This window comes from Pleurodeles waltl, chromosome 5 (genome assembly GCF_031143425.1).
Source record: "Pleurodeles waltl isolate 20211129_DDA chromosome 5, aPleWal1.hap1.20221129, whole genome shotgun sequence".
NCBI classification, from domain to species: Eukaryota; Metazoa; Chordata; class Amphibia; order Caudata; family Salamandridae; genus Pleurodeles; species Pleurodeles waltl.
The window spans coordinates 50,243,292-50,263,720 of NC_090444.1; the positions used below are offsets into that span (position 1 = coordinate 50,243,292).

The 20,429-nt window shown below is 42.0% G+C and overlaps 1 protein-coding gene across 5 annotated transcripts in view; it reads right to left on the bottom strand.

The window, feature by feature from the left end:
* Nucleotides 1-3,198: 3,198 nt before the first annotated feature.
* The window catches only part of LOC138295324 (balbiani ring protein 3-like), a 137,154-nt gene continuing 119,923 nt past the window's right edge, over nucleotides 3,199-20,429 (bottom strand). For all 5 annotated transcript variants that reach the window (XM_069233548.1, XM_069233546.1, XM_069233547.1 and 2 more), the window contains 3 exons: nucleotides 9,542-9,694; nucleotides 8,084-8,233; nucleotides 3,199-3,562 (listed from right to left, as the gene is read on the bottom strand). In XM_069233548.1, coding sequence (XP_069089649.1) covers nucleotides 3,528-3,562; nucleotides 8,084-8,233; nucleotides 9,542-9,694 — 338 coding nt within the window. In that variant the 3' untranslated portion in view covers nucleotides 3,199-3,527. The remainder of the gene's footprint in view (nucleotides 3,563-8,083; nucleotides 8,234-9,541; nucleotides 9,695-20,429) is intronic.

Here is a 20,429-nt window from a genome sequence, read left to right on the forward strand (position 1 = left end):
ATATAGCCAATGCAGGTGCCCTTGGACCATGGTGCAAGTGTGTCTGTGTTGCATGCAGGATTGTTTTTGTGCAGGAAGGGACACCTTCCTCCTCAAAAACAATCCTGAGGGGCGTTTTCCTCTTTCTATGTGTGCTGCAGAGTGCAGCACACATGGAAGAGATAAAAATGAGGAGAAATAAAGATATTCCTCTTTGTTATGCCTCACTTGGTAAATTCTGGTAGATTCTAGTGATCTGAGAATGCATAAAATCTCATTGATATTGTGTGAGAACACCCACTGAAATGCCTCACTGGTTGCAGAGTGAAGCAGCAACACAGTGATTTACACTCTGTAGCAATACTCAAGATTTATGTTATGCCATTCTGGGCCCCACACGGTGACCTTGCGTGGATGTATAAATCTTGAGTCGCACACGTGCCACGTTGCGCGGTACACACGCAGCACAAACTGAGTCCATGGATCTTTAACTCCATCTCAGAAGATAACTAAATCCACTGTTCCATCAATGGGCACTGCATTGTCTGTTATCTCTGTTATTTGTGTTAGTGGACACAAAGTAAGCAAAAGCTTATCCTGACAAGGTCTACGGGGTCTTATCCATTCCTCTGTTGTTACTGCCTATGTATTAGGAATAACAGGACAGAGACGTACTGCCGTAAGCTTGTTCCTATTAGTTTTGTCCATTGGTTTCCTAATTGAGTGCACTATAAACTGTGAAATAGAAGGAGAAGGAGACAATTTCCCTGACCCAAAATGGAAAATTACTTCTCGATTAAAGTTAGGGGATCCCAAACAGTCTAAAATTACCAAACTCGGACCTGCTTTAGCAGATTCCCCAGGATCCTCATCAGAATTATTCAGAACTAGGACTAAAGATCACTTCGGAAAAGTGTCTCCCAGGAATGTGACCTTCTCTGCTTTTCTGATTGGAGCATACTTGGATTCATCCTCTCTTGAATGAGAAGGAACATCTGAATGATCCCTCAGCTGTGATGCCTAGCCATTCTTCCTCTTTGTGGCAACATTTCCACAGGTCCTGTGCGGTTTTCCTTCCTCCTTCAAAGACGCAACAGTAGAACATCCTATGGCTTTCTGCATTGAGTCAAGGGACGCTGTCAGCGCTGGCTGAAGTACATTCTTTACAGAAACTTGCCCCTCTTCAGCAGTCTCCTGTCTGGGTGTTCATCCTGGCAATCATCCTCCCCACGGTTTCAGACTCCACCTGCCTGAGTTTGTAGAAGGTTTGGACATTGACTATTTTCTTAAGCCACTTTTATGTATTCCCTCCATAAAGCTGAAAAACAATTCAACACAAGACGAGCAGCCTTAAATGTGGACAGAGGAAACAATAAATGCACTAAGTTATGAAAAAGAGAAACAAAAAATGTAAGCTTATACATGCCCTTTTCTTTTAGGCAAGGCACATGCAAACTAGAAAGTTGCTCCAGAAAATATAAGATGGTATGGTAAAATAAACAAACTGCACGAAAAAACCCATATCAGATTGAGAGCTGCAGTCACAATCCTTAACTTGTGTCTCGCCACAAAGAGCTACAATATTTCAAAGCTTTGACAGACTCTCAAAAGTAAATTCCCCCACACTGGTGATCCCAATTTCAACCACGTTGAGGAGAGCACAATGGGTTCCTTGTTCTGCAACTACTCATGTTGTTGGCTGCTGTATGTGTGAAGGAATAATTTCCTGCTGCCGGTCATGTCACTTTTTTGTTTATGATGGATCCTTGCACTGCTGCTGCTGCCAAAACTTTAGAGTGTTTACTTACCAGCATCTTTGTGTGAATCAAGCCTGTTGTGGTATGTGCAGTGTCAGTTGTGCTGGCTTGCCAGCATCAGCTGAAAATAGCGTGTGCTAATTGTTGAGCTTCCCTTCCATTTGCTCCTTCTCTTCCACCCCCCGCTGACTAAAAGGGTTTGACCCCTCCCATAAGTCACGTTCCACAATTTGAAATCCTCTATTTTGAACGAAACTAAAATCCTGAACCCTTACGCATCAACATCAGTATAATCACCTGCGTTATCTTTCAATGAGCATGGAGTGTTTGGCAAAGCAGCTCATTTCTTTAGACCCTTTCGTTGGAGATTTAAGATGGCCTAAGGCCTCCTTGCGCCACATTAGCGCCAATTTTTATTACATTAATGTGACCCAACGAGGCCGAAATCGCCACGCCATATTTACACATTGACGCATTGCATGCTTTTTGCCACTTTGTAACCCCTTCTGCCTCATTATGCCTGCGCCAGGCATAATTAATGCAAGGAGGGCATTCCTCCGTTAGGCGGTGCCGAACATATGGCCTAAAGAAATCTAAAAGATTTCATTGTGCCATTTTTAATGCCTGCTCAGAGTAGGTGTTAAAAGGGGGCACACCTTTGCGCCCCTATGTACTCTTCAGGGTTAGCGCCAAAATGTTGGCGCTAACCCTGAACAGTACATGAACAGTACATCAATAGCATCAAAAATTGCCCACTAGGTTGGTAAAGTATGAACGACTTGTGACCGCATTGTGGTAGCAAAATATTCATACATGCCCCTGCATCTCGCTATTAGGAAGGGATGCCCTTTACACGCCTCTTCCTAGTACTGAATCACAATCCCTATTTTGAGAGTCGGTAATAGGTACTGACTTGCAAAATGGGGTTGGTATATATCAAAGGCTATTTAGCAGTCGCAAAGGGCCCAATTCACCATTTGTGGCTGCCTAATCCTTTTGTACATATGGCCCTTAGTCTTTGACTCACATTTGTTTTGTTACTCAATATATTAACTCAGTCTTGTATCATTCTTGTTTACAAACAAGTTTTGTGGTTTGTGTTGTATCCATTTTGATACATGCTATAGATTTCAGCAGGTGTCATATGTGTAGAGCTGTCATTTTTACATGAAAAGCTTCCCAGAGCGAGAGAGAGAGACTGTAATAATTTATTTGCTTTTTTAGGGTTTTCATTTATACATGCGCTATTCAGGGTGCACTGTTCTTATATAAATATTTTTATTGCATCGTAATAACAAAACATAACCAGTCACCTGTGGGTAAAGTACACTTATGGTGATCTTTTAATGGCATTCTGTGTTGTATCATGTTTCTAAGCTTGGCATTTCATTCACGAAGGGACATATTTGAACAAGCTGGGTTTATTTCTTTTTAAATTATGGAATACAATCAGAGACACAAGGGAGAAAAAAACGATTTTATTTTTGTAACGTATTTCATTGTGAGATCGTAGTAAACACATACACTGACTTATGATCTGACAAGGTCTCAGCAGGTGTCAGAGTACAGAAGTGAGCATTATAAGCTATACAGGACATTTAAAAAATAAATAAGGAATTATTTCTAAACAACCCATTTCCACAGTCTTGACAAGCCCTTCCATGTGTAACCCTTGACCTCCAGTTAAAATAGGTAAATGTTGATCTCATCATAACATCTTTATGTCAGTGTTATCACAAACTGTCTCTTGCTGATAGTTATCAGACATTCCTTCATCGAGAGTCATCATAATTAGGAGTCTGGTGCTTCAACAGGGATTGGAAGCCCTACAAGCAGAAACAGAAGGGTTGAGTCAAAGAGAACAGATGTGAAAGGTGCAGTTTGATCATCATTACTGAGGGACCATAAAACAGCTTTACAGTGTAACAATCCTGGGCAAGATTTGCACTGTAAACATTACAGATCAGCTTCAGTGTGTGAAAAAGAGAGAGCAGCTGTACACTGTATGCAACAAAGGCAATATTTATAGTGTAAATTCAATAGATTACCATAAGAATGTAAAAGGAGTAGCTCAACAGTGTATGCAACAAGAGCAAGATGTACAGTGTCAATTCAATAGATTATCCTTGGAGTGTAAAGAGAGCAGCTTTACAGTGTATAGAACAAGGGCAAGCTTTGCAGTGTAAACACAACAGATTATCATTGGAGTGTAAAGAGAGCAGCTTTACAGTGTTTGCAACAAAGACACGCTTTAGAGTGTAAACCCAACAGATTATGATTAGAGTGAAAAGAGAGCAGCTTTGCAGTGTATGCAACAAAGGCAAGTTTTACAGTATAAACATAATAGATTATTATTAGAGGATAAAGAGAGTGGCTTGCAGTGCATGCAACAGAGGCTAGCTTTACCGTGTAAACGTAATATATTATTATTAGAGGATAAAGAGATCGGCTTGCAACGTATGCAACAAAGGCAAGCTTTGCAGTGTAAACATAATAGATTATTATTAGAGGATAAAGAGAGTGGCTTGCAGTATGCAACAAAGGCAAGCTTTACAGTGTAAACATAATAGATTATTATTAGATGATAAAGAGATCGGCTTGCAGTGTATGCAACAAAGGCAAGCTTTACAGTGTAAACATAATAGATTATTATTAGAGGATAAAGAGAGTGGTTTGCAGTATGCAACAAAGGCAAGCTTTACAGTGTAAACATAATAGATTATTATTAGATGATAAAGAGATCGGCTTGCAGTGTATGCAACAAAGGCAAGCTTTACAGTGTAAACATAATAGATTATTATTAGAGGATAAAGAGAGTGGCTTGCAGTGTATGCAACAAAGGCAAGCTTTACAGTGTAAACATAATAGATTATTATTAGAGGATAAAGAGAGTGGTTTGCAGTATGCAACAAAGGCAAGCTTTACAGTGTAAACATAATAGATTATTATTAGATGATAAAGAGATCGGCTTGCAGTGTATGCAACAAAGGCAAGCTTTACAGTGTAAACATAATAGATTATTATTAGAGGATAAAGAGAGTGGCTTGCAGTGTATGCAACAAAGGCAAGCTTTACAGTGTAAACATAATAGATTATTATTAGAGGATAAAGAGAGTGGCTTGCAGTGTATGCAACAAAGGTAAGCTTTACAGTGTAAACGTAATAGATTATTATTAGAGGATAAAGAGATCGGCTTGCAGTGTATGCAACAAAGGCAAGCTTTACAGTGTAAACATAATAGATTAGCATCAGAGTGTGAAGAACAGAGAGCAGTTGTACAGTGTAAGCAGCAAAGGCAAGTGTTAAATGTAAACTCTATTGGTCAGTGTTAGAATATAAAGAATAAAGGGCCAGATGTACCAAAGGATTTTACCCATTCTGTGTCTATGGGAAAAAGCTTTCGTACATATGGCCCAAAGAGTGCACACAAAATAGGGATGAGCTTTAAAATGTAAAGAAGATATAGAGCATCTTTCTAGTGTAAACAAAAGAGGAATCATTTAAAGTATAGACAACAAAAGAGTTGTTTCAAGGTTTAAACAGCATAGAGACACTTTGGAATGTAAACAACTCAATAATGACAGGACATGAATTCAGCATGCTCATTGTAAAAAATATATACAACATTTTGACAGCCAAGAACAGTGTCATCTTTATACATATCTGCATGAGATGCAGGTCAGGGACAGTAAGTCTACAGCTAAGCCAGTTCTATCTCTGCAGCTATCTATATCGGAAACAGTCCTTCCAAACCATAGTATCCCATATGGAGAGACTTACATCATACCCCTGATAATGTTGGCATAATTCTGAAATGTCAAAGCCACTTTCTTACGTTAAACACTTCTGTTGAACATTTCAACATTTAAAGACTGCTGGGCAGACTGCTTGTTAAAGAGCAAACTCTGCAGGATTCAAAAGTCTTTCCTCTCTGTGGTCAGGGTGAATAAAATGGGGAATGTTATTGTGCTCAGTGCTTATTTTCAACTAGGGGTGAATGTCAGAATACTGCTCTGGCACAGAATTTATTGGTAGTATATATGAAGATTGCAACACTGTATATCACACACCTACAGGAGCACAAACAGACTTATACTAATCACAATAAGCTTCATTTTTCCCACTGGGTCATATTGCCTGTAAGACAGTGTTCTATTAGAAAACCTAGTGCCTGTGTGTAATTACATTAATTATTCTGTTTTAGGAGTATCCTAATTTTACATCTCTTAAATCTCTCAGTGTGAGTAAAACCCTATCTTTTATAGCCGCATATCTCTGGCTAGACATTCTGTTTATTTTGGATAATTACTTTGGTCATACCATATCTCAGGTCCAAACGTTTGCCTCCCCAGAACACCTTGTACAGTCACGTGTACAAAGGGAGTAATTTGGGTATCTAGGTGGAGTGCCATAGCACTTTAGCATTCTGCTTCATTCTAATTGCAATATTTAAAAATAGCTTTTTATGACAGATATTTGTCTGAAGACCAGGTAGTGACACTGTAGGATTTCAGAAGCTGGACACCATGAGGAATTTCTGCACAAGTCTGTTAGTGAGTAAGTACACTGTGGTTTGAACCCCTTGATCATTTGGGCTGTGGTGATTACCGGAATGTAAAGGTTGTCAATACGTTTGGAATTGGGCAGTAACAAAAACAAAAGTAGCAGCAGTGAGTATTTCAATGGAAAACTTCCAGAGAAAAGCTTGCTTACATCTCCTCATTATTTGTGATAGTTACCAACTCAGCAACTGCAGAATGAGAAAAATCATATTCTACACAACGGAAGGGAAGAAATAGTTTATGAAAAGTCATTATTCGATAATATGCTGATCAAGAGACTTTGCAAAAACAATTTTCTGAGTCTTGACATTTACCACATGCGACATTTCTCTTAAGCGTCAATGTTCACAAGGATGTGGGCCCACACATGTATGTTCCTCTTCAGTGTGTGCATGCCTGGCATGGCTAGTTTTGAATGTGTGGTGCTGTAGGAGTTTAAATCGATGCAGCACAATCAACTTCAGAGTGAACTATAGAAGAAAAGCTGGTTGAGTCACATTGCCTTTAGGCATACATAGGCTAAAAACTACAGACAACCACTTGTGGCCACCCCCTAAAAATGAACTTCATTCTTCTTATTGGCTAGAAGAATCAAAATATACAGACATATTTCTTTTTTTATTTTAAATCCATATAATGTTACATTAACTTTATTTAAATGTAAAGTTCTCTTAACTTTTCATGAAAGACATGAGTACTTAATAATAAACATTTGACAGCATGCGTGTTAACAAGCAAATCTAATGAATTGAAAAATTCAGGACAGGTCAATGCATGCTGAAAGAGTAGCTTTGTGCCCTTCTCATTGCTTTTCTTGCCAGGACAACATCCGTGTGCTTTGACATTCCTGAATATTGCATTTGTAAACTGTCACTGTGGCCCTCATGACATGGTCCCTGGTAATCCTGAGTTGGATGGTAACAACTGTTCTTAACCAAACCAGGATTACAAAATGTGTTCCAATGTCATAGATCTGCGCTCTTGTACCCAAAAGGAGCAGGTGAGATTTATGGGGGAAATAACAGCGGAAATGAGCAATTGCTAGGGAATGGGAAACAGAATTACGGATTCCTTATTTCTAGGGGGAGTCTAAGGGCCTCACTCGATATGGATAATGGTTGGGAGAGTTAGGCTGCTTGCAATGAGCTTCCATGTTTTATCAAACAATAGGGAGTAGGTGAGTCTCACTTCTGTTTCGAACAAACACAAGCCTATGGCAAATTCTAGATGTTCTGTAGCTACGTATTGCGATATCTATGTAGTGTATGTAGAAGCAGGCTGTTTAGCTGTATGTGTAGTCAAGCCTCTAGATCAGTGGTTCCCAATCTTTTGACTTCTGTGGACCCCCACTTTAGCATTACTGGAATCTGGAGACCCCCACTGAATCATTATTGGAATCCAGGAACCCCCACTGAGTCATTACTGAAAGCTGGGAACCTAATCTGTTAATATTATTTAGTTTTCTAAGCAGTTGAGGACCCCCTGAAGAGGCTTTGCGGACCCCCAGGGGTCCCCGGACCACAGATTGCAAACCACTGCTCTAGATGCTGAGTCCAACGATTGCAGCAATAGTGACTTTAGGTCAGTGGCACTTTTCAGTGGCTCTCATTACCATTATTAAATGTAGAATATGGTCAAGCTTTACACAAGAGCTGTGGAAGGCCAATTAGTGTGCACACCTGTACAGAGAGGTAACAACCCCAAGGCATTCATGAGAGCTTCAGGTACCTCCAGTCCTGAAAGAGGGTAACGGATCCAATGTTTAAGAAATAATCAGTTTCTTACCAACAAACTTGGTTGGTGGTCGGCACTGACGCCCCTTCGGTCCAGCGCAGCATCGTTCAATTCCTGGGCAGTCTTTGTCATTATTACATTTATGACAGATGTCTTCTAAATTAGTAACTAGAGGCACCCTCGGGCAAACACCCATTTTTTCTGAAAAGGACAGAAACAAGCTTTTTAAACATTTTCCTTGCAGTTCACTCAAAACATGTTAATAAACACTAAACAAAGTTTATTAGAGGTTGCTCTTTGAGTGCAGCAGCCCTAAAATGGTGCAATTCTAAACTCATTAATCTAATGTAGAACATGTTGGTTGTTAAAGGTCCAGGGCAGTTGATGCACTCATAGACTGCAAAGGCTTTCCAGCTGCCCAGCTACAAAAGCTGGTCTCCAAATAGCCACACAAGTGCAACCTTAACTCCACCACTGCCGTGCACTGCTCATGACCTCACCTATGGGCTCCCAGGTAAGTCAGAAACAGCTGCTTGTGTGATTTCTTGCAGTACAATAATACTCATATATGTGTATGGGCACCTTCACTCCAATGAGCTAGTAGGCTCAAAGAAGAGAACCTTTTAGAAATTCCATAAGACTTCAGAATTCCTTCTAACAAAATGTCACTTGTTATTTTAGTCCATTTTATTTGATTTAAACTTTTCTATGTCCATAATGCATTTGCATTTACATGAGCTCTTTCTTTCCTTGTCTGCTGATTCCTAATTGCCTTGTGTGTATATATATATTGTTCTTCTAATGCGCCAAAGCTTTGCTGCCTGAAGTTTTCTTTTCGATAAACTTCAAACTTGACCCGGCACTACGAGTTGGAGATTTCGCACTAGTGCTCCGTACATTGTTGCACCCCATTATTTCAATAAAGATCATATCCAGACACCTCATACAGCATTACAGCCTGATTCCCAGGGTTACAGTGGTTGTTAAAGGCCCTCCTTTTGCATCATAAACATGAGCCACAAGCAAGGGCAGCTAATGACGGGCAGGGCAATAACTACTGATACATCCCTAAGGCGGAAGGGCTTTAATGCTATTTAAACATTCCACCCACTCAGGGCAGAATATTCTAAATAAAAAGTGAGAAACAAAAAAACAAGGATTGGGTCACTGCAGCAGGAAGAGGGACATTATTTAGCCACGTTCTTCTCTTCAACAGAACACAGAGGATTCTAGTGTTTTACTATATAATTGAATCAGGTAACCAAGGAACATATATTTTAACCATCATTCTTCCTCTCTTCATCTGCTGCGGACTCATTGACTACACGACCAAAAAGCAGTGCCCTTCTTTGCTTAAATAGCTAATTCCTCATGCAGACATGTACATCAATAGTAAGAATTACTTAGAAAATGCTGTCTTTATATTAAGCAGCCCCACTGCTTCATTCCAAGAACTGTGGCAGATTCACCATGTTACCAGTTCTTCTGTGCTTAATGCTGGACATTCACCTGGTAGAGCCTTGACACACTTTCGCTGGCATCCCACATTGCAGCATTTTTCATCGGCGTTGCAGTTCCAGTCGTGCCTGCAGGAAAAAGTAAGGACGGCTGGGCAGATCAGGGGCTTCCGAATAATATAGGATGGACAGACTCCTGCATGATCTGTAGAAAAAGATATGTGAAACCGAGTCATTGAGTGTACATATTGTCCCATATTCATTAGGTTCTAGCAATTATTTTAATCCAGGGTGTATGCACATCACAGCATTGATATGTGTGTGTGTGTTTGTGTGCATATATAAATATACACACATGTGTATATATATATATATATATATTTCTATATATATATATATATATATATATATATTTCTATATATATATATATATATATAGATTCAATTAATTCACTGAAAAAAACCAAAAGGTACAGGGACGTTATAGTTAGGCCCACATTTCAAACGTACAAACGTACAGAAATTCACCAGTTATAGTTAGAGTTATCTCAAGTAACTGTAACTTGTGGCCTAAGGTAACTATAACTCGCTCACCCACAATGCAAATTTTTTTCATCAATAATTTTATTGCAAATGTTAAATTGATATTATCAATGATGTTATCAAAGATATCATGAGTGGCGTAATTTGTGGCGTAATTAGCTGTGCATGGCGAGGGCACGAGTTATCATTACCTTAGGGCACAAGTTATAGTTACTTGAGATAAATATAACTATAACTTGTGAATTTCTATCGTTTTGTACGTTTGTAAATGTGAACCTAGCTATAACGTCACTGTAACCTTTGTTGTTTTACAGTTACAGTTGTTTTACTGTGAATGTATATGGTTTTTTAATGTATAGGAATTTTCATTACTATACGTTAATCCAACCACCGCCGTGCACAGCCTTTAGCCGTGTGTGGTAGCAGTTGGACACAGGGCCAACTCCCTAAAGGCACCCATCTCTGCACAGTGCACAGCCTTTACCTGTGCGCAGCAGGAGTTGCCCACAAGGGCTGGCCTGCAGCCAGTCCCTATGGATAACCACCCTAACCACCCAACCTCATGCTGTGCATGGCCCTTTGGCCGTACGCAGTGGAAGTTGGCTGCAACCTCTCTGGTTGTCAGAACAGATGTGAGAGGGTGTATCTGGTGTGAGAGTGTCTGAATGGGTGCGAGAGTGCATACATCAGTGTTTTAGTGGGTGTGTCAGTGTGTGCGTGGGTCTGTGAGTCGGTGCATGAGGGTGTCATTGGGTCTGTGAGTGGGTGGGTGAGTGTCTGAGGGGGTTTGTGAGTGGGTGTGTAAGTGTCTGAGTCGGTGTGTGACTGGGAGAAAGAGACTGAAAGAGAGAAGAGAGGAAGAGTGAGAGGGAGAGAGATAGAGACATTTTTAAGCTTTGATATAGGATATCCCTAGAATGAGATTTTTCTGCACAATTTAAAAATAAAAAAGAATTTGTCTTTTTTTAAAAGTAAAATTACCTTGAATATGACCCATAAACATTTTTGCGGGAAAAAATAAAATAAAAGAGGGAATCATGTCCGGGTAGACTCGAACTCTCAATGCTCAGTGTGAAGCCCTTAATGGGCTATCTGGGACCTCGGGAGAGCCCTCAGGGGCTACATGTTTTTTATTATTTTTTAAATTTGATTTATAACTAGCCCTTTACGGGCTCGAAGGGACTGTGATGGAAGCCTCAAGGCCTCTCCCGCTGTCCCACTGCTTCAGCAACCAAAGAGCTGCTTTAAGTAGCAGCTCTGTGGTTGCTAAAGCAAACCTTTTATCTCTGTTCTCTGCACGCAGATATGCATGCAGGGTACAGAGAGGAAAGCTCCACTTTCTGACAGCAGGACCTGCTTGACAGGTCCCGCTGTCAGAAACTTGAGTGTTTGCTGTACCTTGAAGCAGCCATGCCACACCAAACAGCTATGTCCCATGGGTGGACACCCAGGACATAGCAGGAGCTGGCCCTGGGGCGGTGGCTATTCCCAGGGCCATTGGTGGCTCCATGATGAGGGGCGCGCCCCCCCCTGCATCGTTGAAGAAGCCCCAGAGAGGTTGTGGTCCCTTGGCCTTGGAGGTCAAAAACAGACCCCCTCACATTATTTAGTATTAGCCTGGGGAGGTGGTGATCCCTGGGGCTGAGGGAGGGCCAAGGCAACCCCGCACCTAATTTCTTTAATGGCCCAAGGAGAGGTGGTCCTCAGGGCTGTGAGGGGCCCGAGCGTCCCCCCTGCAACCAATGTCTTAAATGTCCCTTGCTCATATTTCACTATAGCCCTGGGGAGGTGGTGGTCCCCAGAGCTGTGGGGGAGGTCACTGCGCTTCACCCAAGTTATAAAAGCATTTTTGCCCTGGTGGGTGGTGGTCCCTGGGCGTGGGGAGGCCGCGCAGGCCCGCTCATATTTTATTATAGCCCCTTGGGAGGTGGTGGTCCCCGAGGCTGTGGGGGAGGCCATCGGGCCTCTTCCATGTTATAAAAGCACTTTTGCCCCAGGGGGTGTAGTCCCCAGGGCGTGGGGGTCTGTCCGGTCCCACTTTTACTTTATTAATCGTTCCAGGGGAGTGGTGGTCCCCGGGGCTGTGGGGGGCCAGAAGGCCCTCCTATTAAAAAGAAAAGAGTGCCCCGGGACCTGGCCCACCTGGGCGCTTATTTCAAACAAGCGCAGGAGCCCACATTTGGTTTTTTTTTATGTTTTACCGCAGATTCACAACCCCGTCTCAAATTTGTGGTAAATTCTTTTTTTTTAAATGCTTTTTAGCCCTGGAGTTGTCCCTTTGGGACCCCGGCAACATACCCTGGCCCCTTTTGTATTTATTACTCTGTTTTGTTTAGGACTCTTCTTCAGCTGAGATGGTTGTGAACAATTCCTTGTTGAAGTGTTGGCAGCCAATCAGATCTCAACACAAGATCGGGAGGTGTTGCAAATCTTTTGTGTCCCTAGATATACAAGTTTGGATTTCCTTAAATTTCTCAAAAACTAGTGAACAGATTTTCACTATTTTCTGGACCAACAGCTACCTTTCTGTCAAATTTGGTGTAATTCTGTCCAGTGGTTTTTGCGCTATCACTGTCCAATGTATGAAATGCAAAGCTTGCAGAACCAGTAACAGTGAAAACATATATAGATATTTTACCCTAATGTCATAATTAATAATTTCATAATTTTACAATTTTTAACTTTTGCAATAAGCATTTATCTGCTGGACAGTAACATCATGATGAAGTTTTTGATTAACTTTTTGATATAAAAAACTCTGCGAGAGATTCTGAATGAATTTTAGAGACTAACATAATACTAACTACTGTGTATTAGGTTTGAATGTGCACTTTAAAGATGGCCGCTGCATTATGTGCCTCTTGGTCGATGAATTAGGATTTGTCTGTTTTTTATGTTTATGATCAACTTGGGTTATTTATGTGGAGCACTCCAGCAATGTTGTATCCATGAGTAAGGCTGTTGCCGAAACGCGTTGGATATCTGTGCTGAAATAAATTGAATTTTCATATTGGAGGTGTCCTGGTTCTCCTGATATCTAAGGAAGCATTGAAGGTTATATTAGGGCCTCTCGGAGCCCACCCAGGACCGCTGTGTGGAGCACCTGCATTCCGGGACCTATGTACGAATAATATATATATTCACATTTTATCCACACAAAACCATGGAAATTCAATAGAAATTTAGCAGTTATAGTTATACTAATATTTAGTCTTATATTATCAAGATACTATAACTCGTGGCCTAAAGTTACTTTCCTGCATGAGGTATAATTTCTTCAGATAAGTATAACTATCCCAAATTTCTATGGTTTTCAGTGCGTAAAATGTGAACCTAACAATAATATCCCTGTAACCTTTGGTTTTTTTCAGTGAATGTCTTTGTTTATTTAACATAAAGAAACATATAAATGCCATGCATTTATATAACCACTGCCGCGCCTGGCCTCACTTGTCATACTACATACACTATAACTCACGCCTTCTCAATGCACTGGTTATAGCCTTTCATATGACATTAGTTATACCTTGTAAAAATATAGCTTTCATAACAACACTTATGACATCTCAATTGAGATGACTTTTTAGAATACAGTGCACTGTAGATTTGTGAGTTATAGCTTATGTAGTATGACAAGTGATATGGGAACACTGTATATGATGCTGCTCGACTTATAGTAATTTTAAGGTTGAATGTTAAGGTAAAATCTAAGTTAGAAGTAACACTGTGTACGTAGGTTGGCGACATAGGAATGTGAGGGTGGTGTTTAAATAACTTTAGAATTTGTAATGTTTGTGTAGTTTAAATATGGTTTGTATGGACAGAATAAATAAAGTTTTTCTAACTATAATTTATCAATAACCTTTTTTTCAGGAAATGTCAAGGCCTTTCATGTTTTTAATAAAAACATGTTCTTGTATTGAATGTTATTTTAAGGTACTGTTCATTGGAATGTCGTACTGTAAATTGAAGGCGAGTGTCATACAGTCAAGTGTTTTAGAGTGGAGTATTGTACAGTGGAATATTGTATGGTGGAATTGAGTGCAGTGAGGTAGAATGTAGTGGGGTAGAGAAGGAAACACTGTAGCAAAGTGTTGCACAGTGTAGTTGTTGCACAGTGGAGCTACATAGGGAGGATGATTAGACAGTGTTGAAGAGCGAGGTAAAGACTCCTATAGTGCAGTAGAGTGGATTATATTTCAGTGGAGCTAGCTAACAGTGTGATGTAAAGTATAATACATTGAATTAGGGTGTTGTAGAGTAGAGTGGCATGGAGTGGATTATAGTGTAGTTGTGTATCGTACAGTTTAGTAAACTCATAGAAAGTGGAGTAGTGTTCCGCACATTAAAGTAGAGGGCTGTATTTTACGGTATTGAAAAGAGTTGTGTAGTGGAATAGAGTGCAGTATAATGGAGTGTATTAGCATAGATTGAACTGTAGAGTTTGACAGTGGAGTGTAAGTGGATGGACTGAAGTAGAGTTGTGCACAGTTCCATAAAGTGCAATATACTTTTATAGAGTGCAGTTCTAAGGAAGGGAATTGTGTCGCACAGTGGAGCCAGGAAGAATGCAGTGGCATACACTTTAGTGGCATAAAGTAGAGTACCATATAATGGAGTACCATATAGTAGAATACCGTATAGTCTAATAATTTACAGTGGAGCACCAAAGAGTGGATTTGCAGAAAGTCAGATAGTATTCACTGGAGTGTCATACAGGGGAGTGCCATACACAGGAATGTTGTACAGTGTAGTGGAATACAATAATGTGGCATTAGCACACAGTGGGTAGCCTACATTGGTGTGGAGTTTCGTACAGGGGAGTCGCAAATACTGCAGTGGCATACAGTGGAGTGGGGTACAGTGGAATGGCATGTAGTGGAGTGTTGCATAGTGGAGTGTCATCCAAGGGAATGGGGTAGAATGCAATAGTGTACGGTGGAGTGGTGTATAGTGGAATGACATACAGTAGAGTAGCATCCACTGGAATGCCATACAGTTATAATAGCATAGAGTGGAGTGTTGTAGAGTGGAGTGTAATAGTGTACACCGGAGTGCTGTCGAGTGGAGTGGCATACCGTGGAGTAGTGTGAATTGGAGTGCCATGCAGTGAAATAGCATAGAGTGAAGTGTTGTTGAGTGGAGTGGTATATAGTAGAACAGCATACAGTGGAGTAGTATAGAGTGGGATAGCATATGGTGGAGTTACATACAGTGGAGTTGCATACAGTGGAGTGGTGTCCAGTGCAGTGGCGTACAGTGGAATCATATAAGGTTGAGTAATGTATAGTGTACTGTTCAAGAGTGTAGAGCGGTATGAATGTAATTGAATGTTTGGAGGAATAGTGTACAGTGGAATACCAAACAGTCTAATAGTGTACAGTGAAGTGTAGAAGACTGGATTGGCAGAAAGTCAAGTAGCATACACTAAGGTGCTGTAGAAGGGAGTGCCATACACTGGAATAACTTACAGTGTAATGCAGTACAGTAGAGTGGCGTACAGTGGATAAGCACACAGTGGAGTAGCATAGAGTGGAGTGCAGTACAGTGGTGTGGCATAGACTGTAAAGTCCTACAGTGCAGTGTGATAAACTGGAATACCACATAGTGGAGTACAAAGAAGCGGTGTCAAATGAAACAGCATAGAAGGGAGCATTGCAGAATGGTTTGCATTACATTAAAGGGGTGTACGGTGGAGTGCCATGCTGTGGAATAGCGTAGAGTGTTGTGGTGTACAGTGGAGTGGCGTACAGTGACATAGGCCCTCATTCTGACCTTGGCGGGCGGCGGAGGCCGCCCGCCAAAGTCCCGCCGTCAGATTACCGTTCCGCGGTCGAAAGACCGCCGCGGTAATTCTGACTTTCCCGCTGGGCTGGCGGGCGGTCGCCTTCAGACCGCCCGCCAGCCCAGCGGGAAAGAGGCTTCCACGATGAAGCCGGCTCGGAATCGAGCCGGCGGAGTGGAAGCTGTGCGACGGGTGCAGTTGCACCCGTCGCGTATTTCACTGTCTGCGCAGCAGACAGTGAAATACATGTAGGGGCCCTCTTACGGGGGCCCCTGCAATGCCCATGCCAGTGGCATGGGCACTGCAGGGGCCCCCAGGGGCCCCGCGACCCCCCCTACCGCCATCCGGATCCCGGCGGTCGGACCGCCGGGATCTGGATGGCGGTAGGGGGGGTCGGAATCCCCGCGGCGGTGCAGCAAGCTGCGCCGCCGTGGAGGATTCAATGGGGCGGCGGTACACTGGCGGGAGCCCGCCAGTGGTGCCGGTCCGACCGCGGCTTGGTCGGCGGTGCTCCCGCGGTCCTCCGCCCTGGCGGTCAAAGACCGCCAGGGTCAGAATGACCACCATAGTGTATAGTCGAGTAGTTTACAGTTTATCTTGTTACAGTGGGGTAGTGTAGACTGGATTGAATACAGTGTTGCGTGTATAGTGTATGCTGTGTACAGACGAGGCACATATACTGCAGTTGTGTACAGTGGAGTGGACTAGTGTCGAATAGCATGTAGTGGACGGTTGCAGAGTGGAGTGCCGTCTAAGGGAATGGCGTGCAATGGAATGTTGTACAGTTGAATGGCGTACAGTGAAGTAGAGTGCCATACAGGGAACTAGTGTAGAGCGGAGTGTCGTAAAGTGGAGTGGCATTTAGCGGAATACCGTACAGTGCAGTGATGAAGAGTGGAGTGGCGTACAGTGGAGTAGTGTGCATTGGAGTGTCATACATTGAAATGAAGTAAAGTGGAGTAGCATATAGTGAAAAAGCATACAGTGGAGTGGTGTAGAGTGGAATAGTGTATACTGCAGTCACATACAATGGAGTTGCATACAGTGCAGTGGTGTACAGTGCGGTAGTGAACAATGGAATAGCATAGAGCAGAGTGGTGTTTAGTGTAGTGCTGCACAGTGTAGCGGGGAATAGATGCAGTTGAAATTTTGGAGGACTATAGGTTATGGGATGCAGAGTAACGCAAGGCAGCGACTTGCTCTGCATTGTGTTTCTGCGCATTTACCAAGTAAAGCATTGCAATGTATGGTGCCTTTGGGTAGTTTTGTAAATGTTACATAGTTATTGCACTTCCCTTGTGACTCTATTCATTATGCAAGGGTAGTGCAATAGAATCACACATTATTCCCCTAGTGATATATTGTGCCATGGTATACCATGGTAAGTTAGGGTACAGCGTGGTACATAGCGATAACAAGGCAGTGTATAATTGGCTAGTGACTGCCTTTTCAAATTTAAAAGGCAGCTGTAATTATTTTAGTTGACCTTTGGATTGTTGTGGCTTGGGGGCTTAAGCATAGGTATGTAGTAGGTTTTTTTGTTGTTCCCAACCTATGAATGTATGATGGAACAACTAATGCAAGAACCAAGCATGCCTAAACAACGTGGTCAGAACACTGACGGCATTGTTTCCACGCATGCCTTTACCATGCATGCCTTTACAACGATTTTCCATTGTAAAAGCATGTCTAGTAAAGGCATGTTTGGTATGGCATGCGTGTTCTAGCATGCCACCCCCCACCCACCCTAAAGACATAACTACCTGACCCGCCCTAAAAACACAAGTACCCCCGACCCCCATCCACCCTAAAACCACAAGAACCCTAACCCCCACCTGCCCTAAAAACACAAGTACCCCGACACCTCACCCGTCCTAAAAACATAACTACCCCAGCCAGTCCTAAAAACATAACTACCCGACCCCCACTACCTTCCCTAAAAACATAACTACCCCAAACCCCCACCTGCCCTAAAAACACAACTACTTGCCCCCCACCCGCCCTAAAAACACAACTATCCTGACTCCCCCCACCCTAAAAAACATAACAACCCCGACCTGCCCTAAAAAACATAACTACCCCAACCCCTCCACGAGCCCTAAAAAACATAACTACCCCAACCCCCCTCCTACCCCAAAAAAATAACTACCCCGACCACCCTCCCTAAAAACATAACTACCTCAACCCGCCACCCCTTAAAAAAATGGCACCTCTCGCCCTAAAAACATAACTACCCAATCCACACCACCCGCCCTAAAAATATAACTACCTGACCCCTGCCCTAAAAGCACAAATACCCCCACCCCACCTGCCCTAAAAACACTACTACCCCTCTCCCTTCCGCCCTAAAAACACTACTATCCCAGTCTAAAAAGCATAATTACCCCAACCCCCCCCACCACCGGCCCTGAAAACATAACTACCCTGACCCCCACTACCTGGCCTAAAAACATAACTACCCCGACCCCCACCACCTGGCCTAAAAACATAAATACCCCAAACCTTAAAAAAATGGCACTAACCGCCCTAAAAACATATCTACCTGACCCACCCTAAAAACACAAATACCCCAACCGCCTGCCCACCCTAAAAACATAACTACCCGACCCCCCACCCTAAAAACATAACTACCCGACCCCCCACCCTAAAAACACAACTACCACCCCCCACCCGCCCTAAAAACACAACTACCCTGACCCCCCTCCCACCTTAAAACCATAATTACTCAGCCCCCAACCCATCCTAAAAACACAAGTACTCCAACCACCCATCCTAAAAACACTACCTCAACTTCCCTAAAAACATAACTACCAAAACCTCCCCACCTGCCCTAAAAGCAAAACTACCCGACCTGCCCTAATAATATAACTACCCCACCCACCCTAAAAACACAAGTATCCGGACCCCCCACCACCAGCGCTAAAAACACTACTATCCAACACCCCCCACCCGCCTTGAAAACATAACTACCCCGACCTAAAAAACATTACAACCTCAACCCTACACCCCCAACACTTAAAAAAAAAATGGCCCAACTACCCCAACCCTCCCCAGCCCCACTTACCTGACCCCGTCCTTTCCCAATGCACTCTCCCTTTTTCTCTGCCTTAACCACGCATGTGCATTGTTCAGCACATGCGTGGGTAAGGCAGAGAAAAAGCCCTGCACTGTTCCAGCAAGCTTTGTTCCGCTTTCAATGTAAACCACAGCGTTGTTTCGAACTCGTTGTTCTGGATGTTTCCCCCACAGTACTACCTAGCATATATGGTGCTTTTAGGTAAATGTTGATTTTTGAAGTAAAGGTTTTTAAAGTAATGCAGTACATTTTAGGTATTACTGGGCCAATGCAGACTTTTTTCAACATCCTTAAACATGGTAAAAATCTAAAGGCGTTAGTACACTAATTTGTGAAATATTGTGTATTAAAGAGTTTTTTTCAATGTTGATGTATACTTTTTTAAGGAACCACAGTACTAAATATAGTTCCCTACCTGTTACTACATTTCAGTGGTAATAGGTAGAGAAAACACAAGAAACCTTATACTTATCTATATTTAAGGCCCTCAGCTAGAACACCAGCAAACTGGCCTGGATGCATTATTCAGTTAGATAATGTCTTGTCATTGCCATGTACTGCAGTACTACCTCGAAACTAATTCAGCCACAGATATAGCTAAGAAAAATTCCTTATTGGTTAACTTTTACCTACTGTAATTGCCTGCACTACACCAAAGAATCATCTATACCACCTACTATGCAATACTGCCAAATTTCAGAAAACTCCAGATGACAGTTTTCGCACTACACGAAATACAAAGGTTTTTTGCACTGGATTTAAGGCCCGCCTTGGGACTGTCATCTTTTCTTTGCACCCCTTCATGAAATGCTGCAAAATGTTAGGGACTCCACAATGAAACCACAACAGCAGGTCTTCAAAGTTTTAAGGGCATTCGTCAAATGAATACAAAGTTATTAGGGGCAAAAATCGCAAAATTCCTATCTCTGGTCACCCTAACTCTGTAATGGATATATATATATCTATATATATATATATATATATATCTATATATATATATATATATATATATATCTATATATATATATATATATATATATATATATATATGTGTGTGTGTATATATAGTGCAACATGGTGACTAGCAATCACGCTGTTATTTGCTCGTATTATTATAGAGCATTTGTGTTGCACATGGTATTTCACTTGTATGGCATCTCAGATGCTGCATGCTCAACCAAAGCCCTCTTAAAAATAGTCCCTGAATTCTGTAACCCAAATTACACTTCAACCAGCATAAAAAACATACAGGAACTCTGACGTCATGGCCAATTATCTCATCCGAATATCTTGTAATCTCGAGCTACACTTTTTGGGAAATGAATAGCTGATGCTAAAGACCATATTGAACTTAACTCAAAAATGGCACCATTAACCTGCGGAATAAGTAAAACTTATGACAAAGTTATACCTCTAAACCCACCTGCTCTCACCAACAGGACAGCCACTAACCACATACATCATGGTGAAAAAGCTCAGCGTGATCATGGATTCTAACCTCATACTACAAATCCAAGTCAGCTAAATGGATAGAGA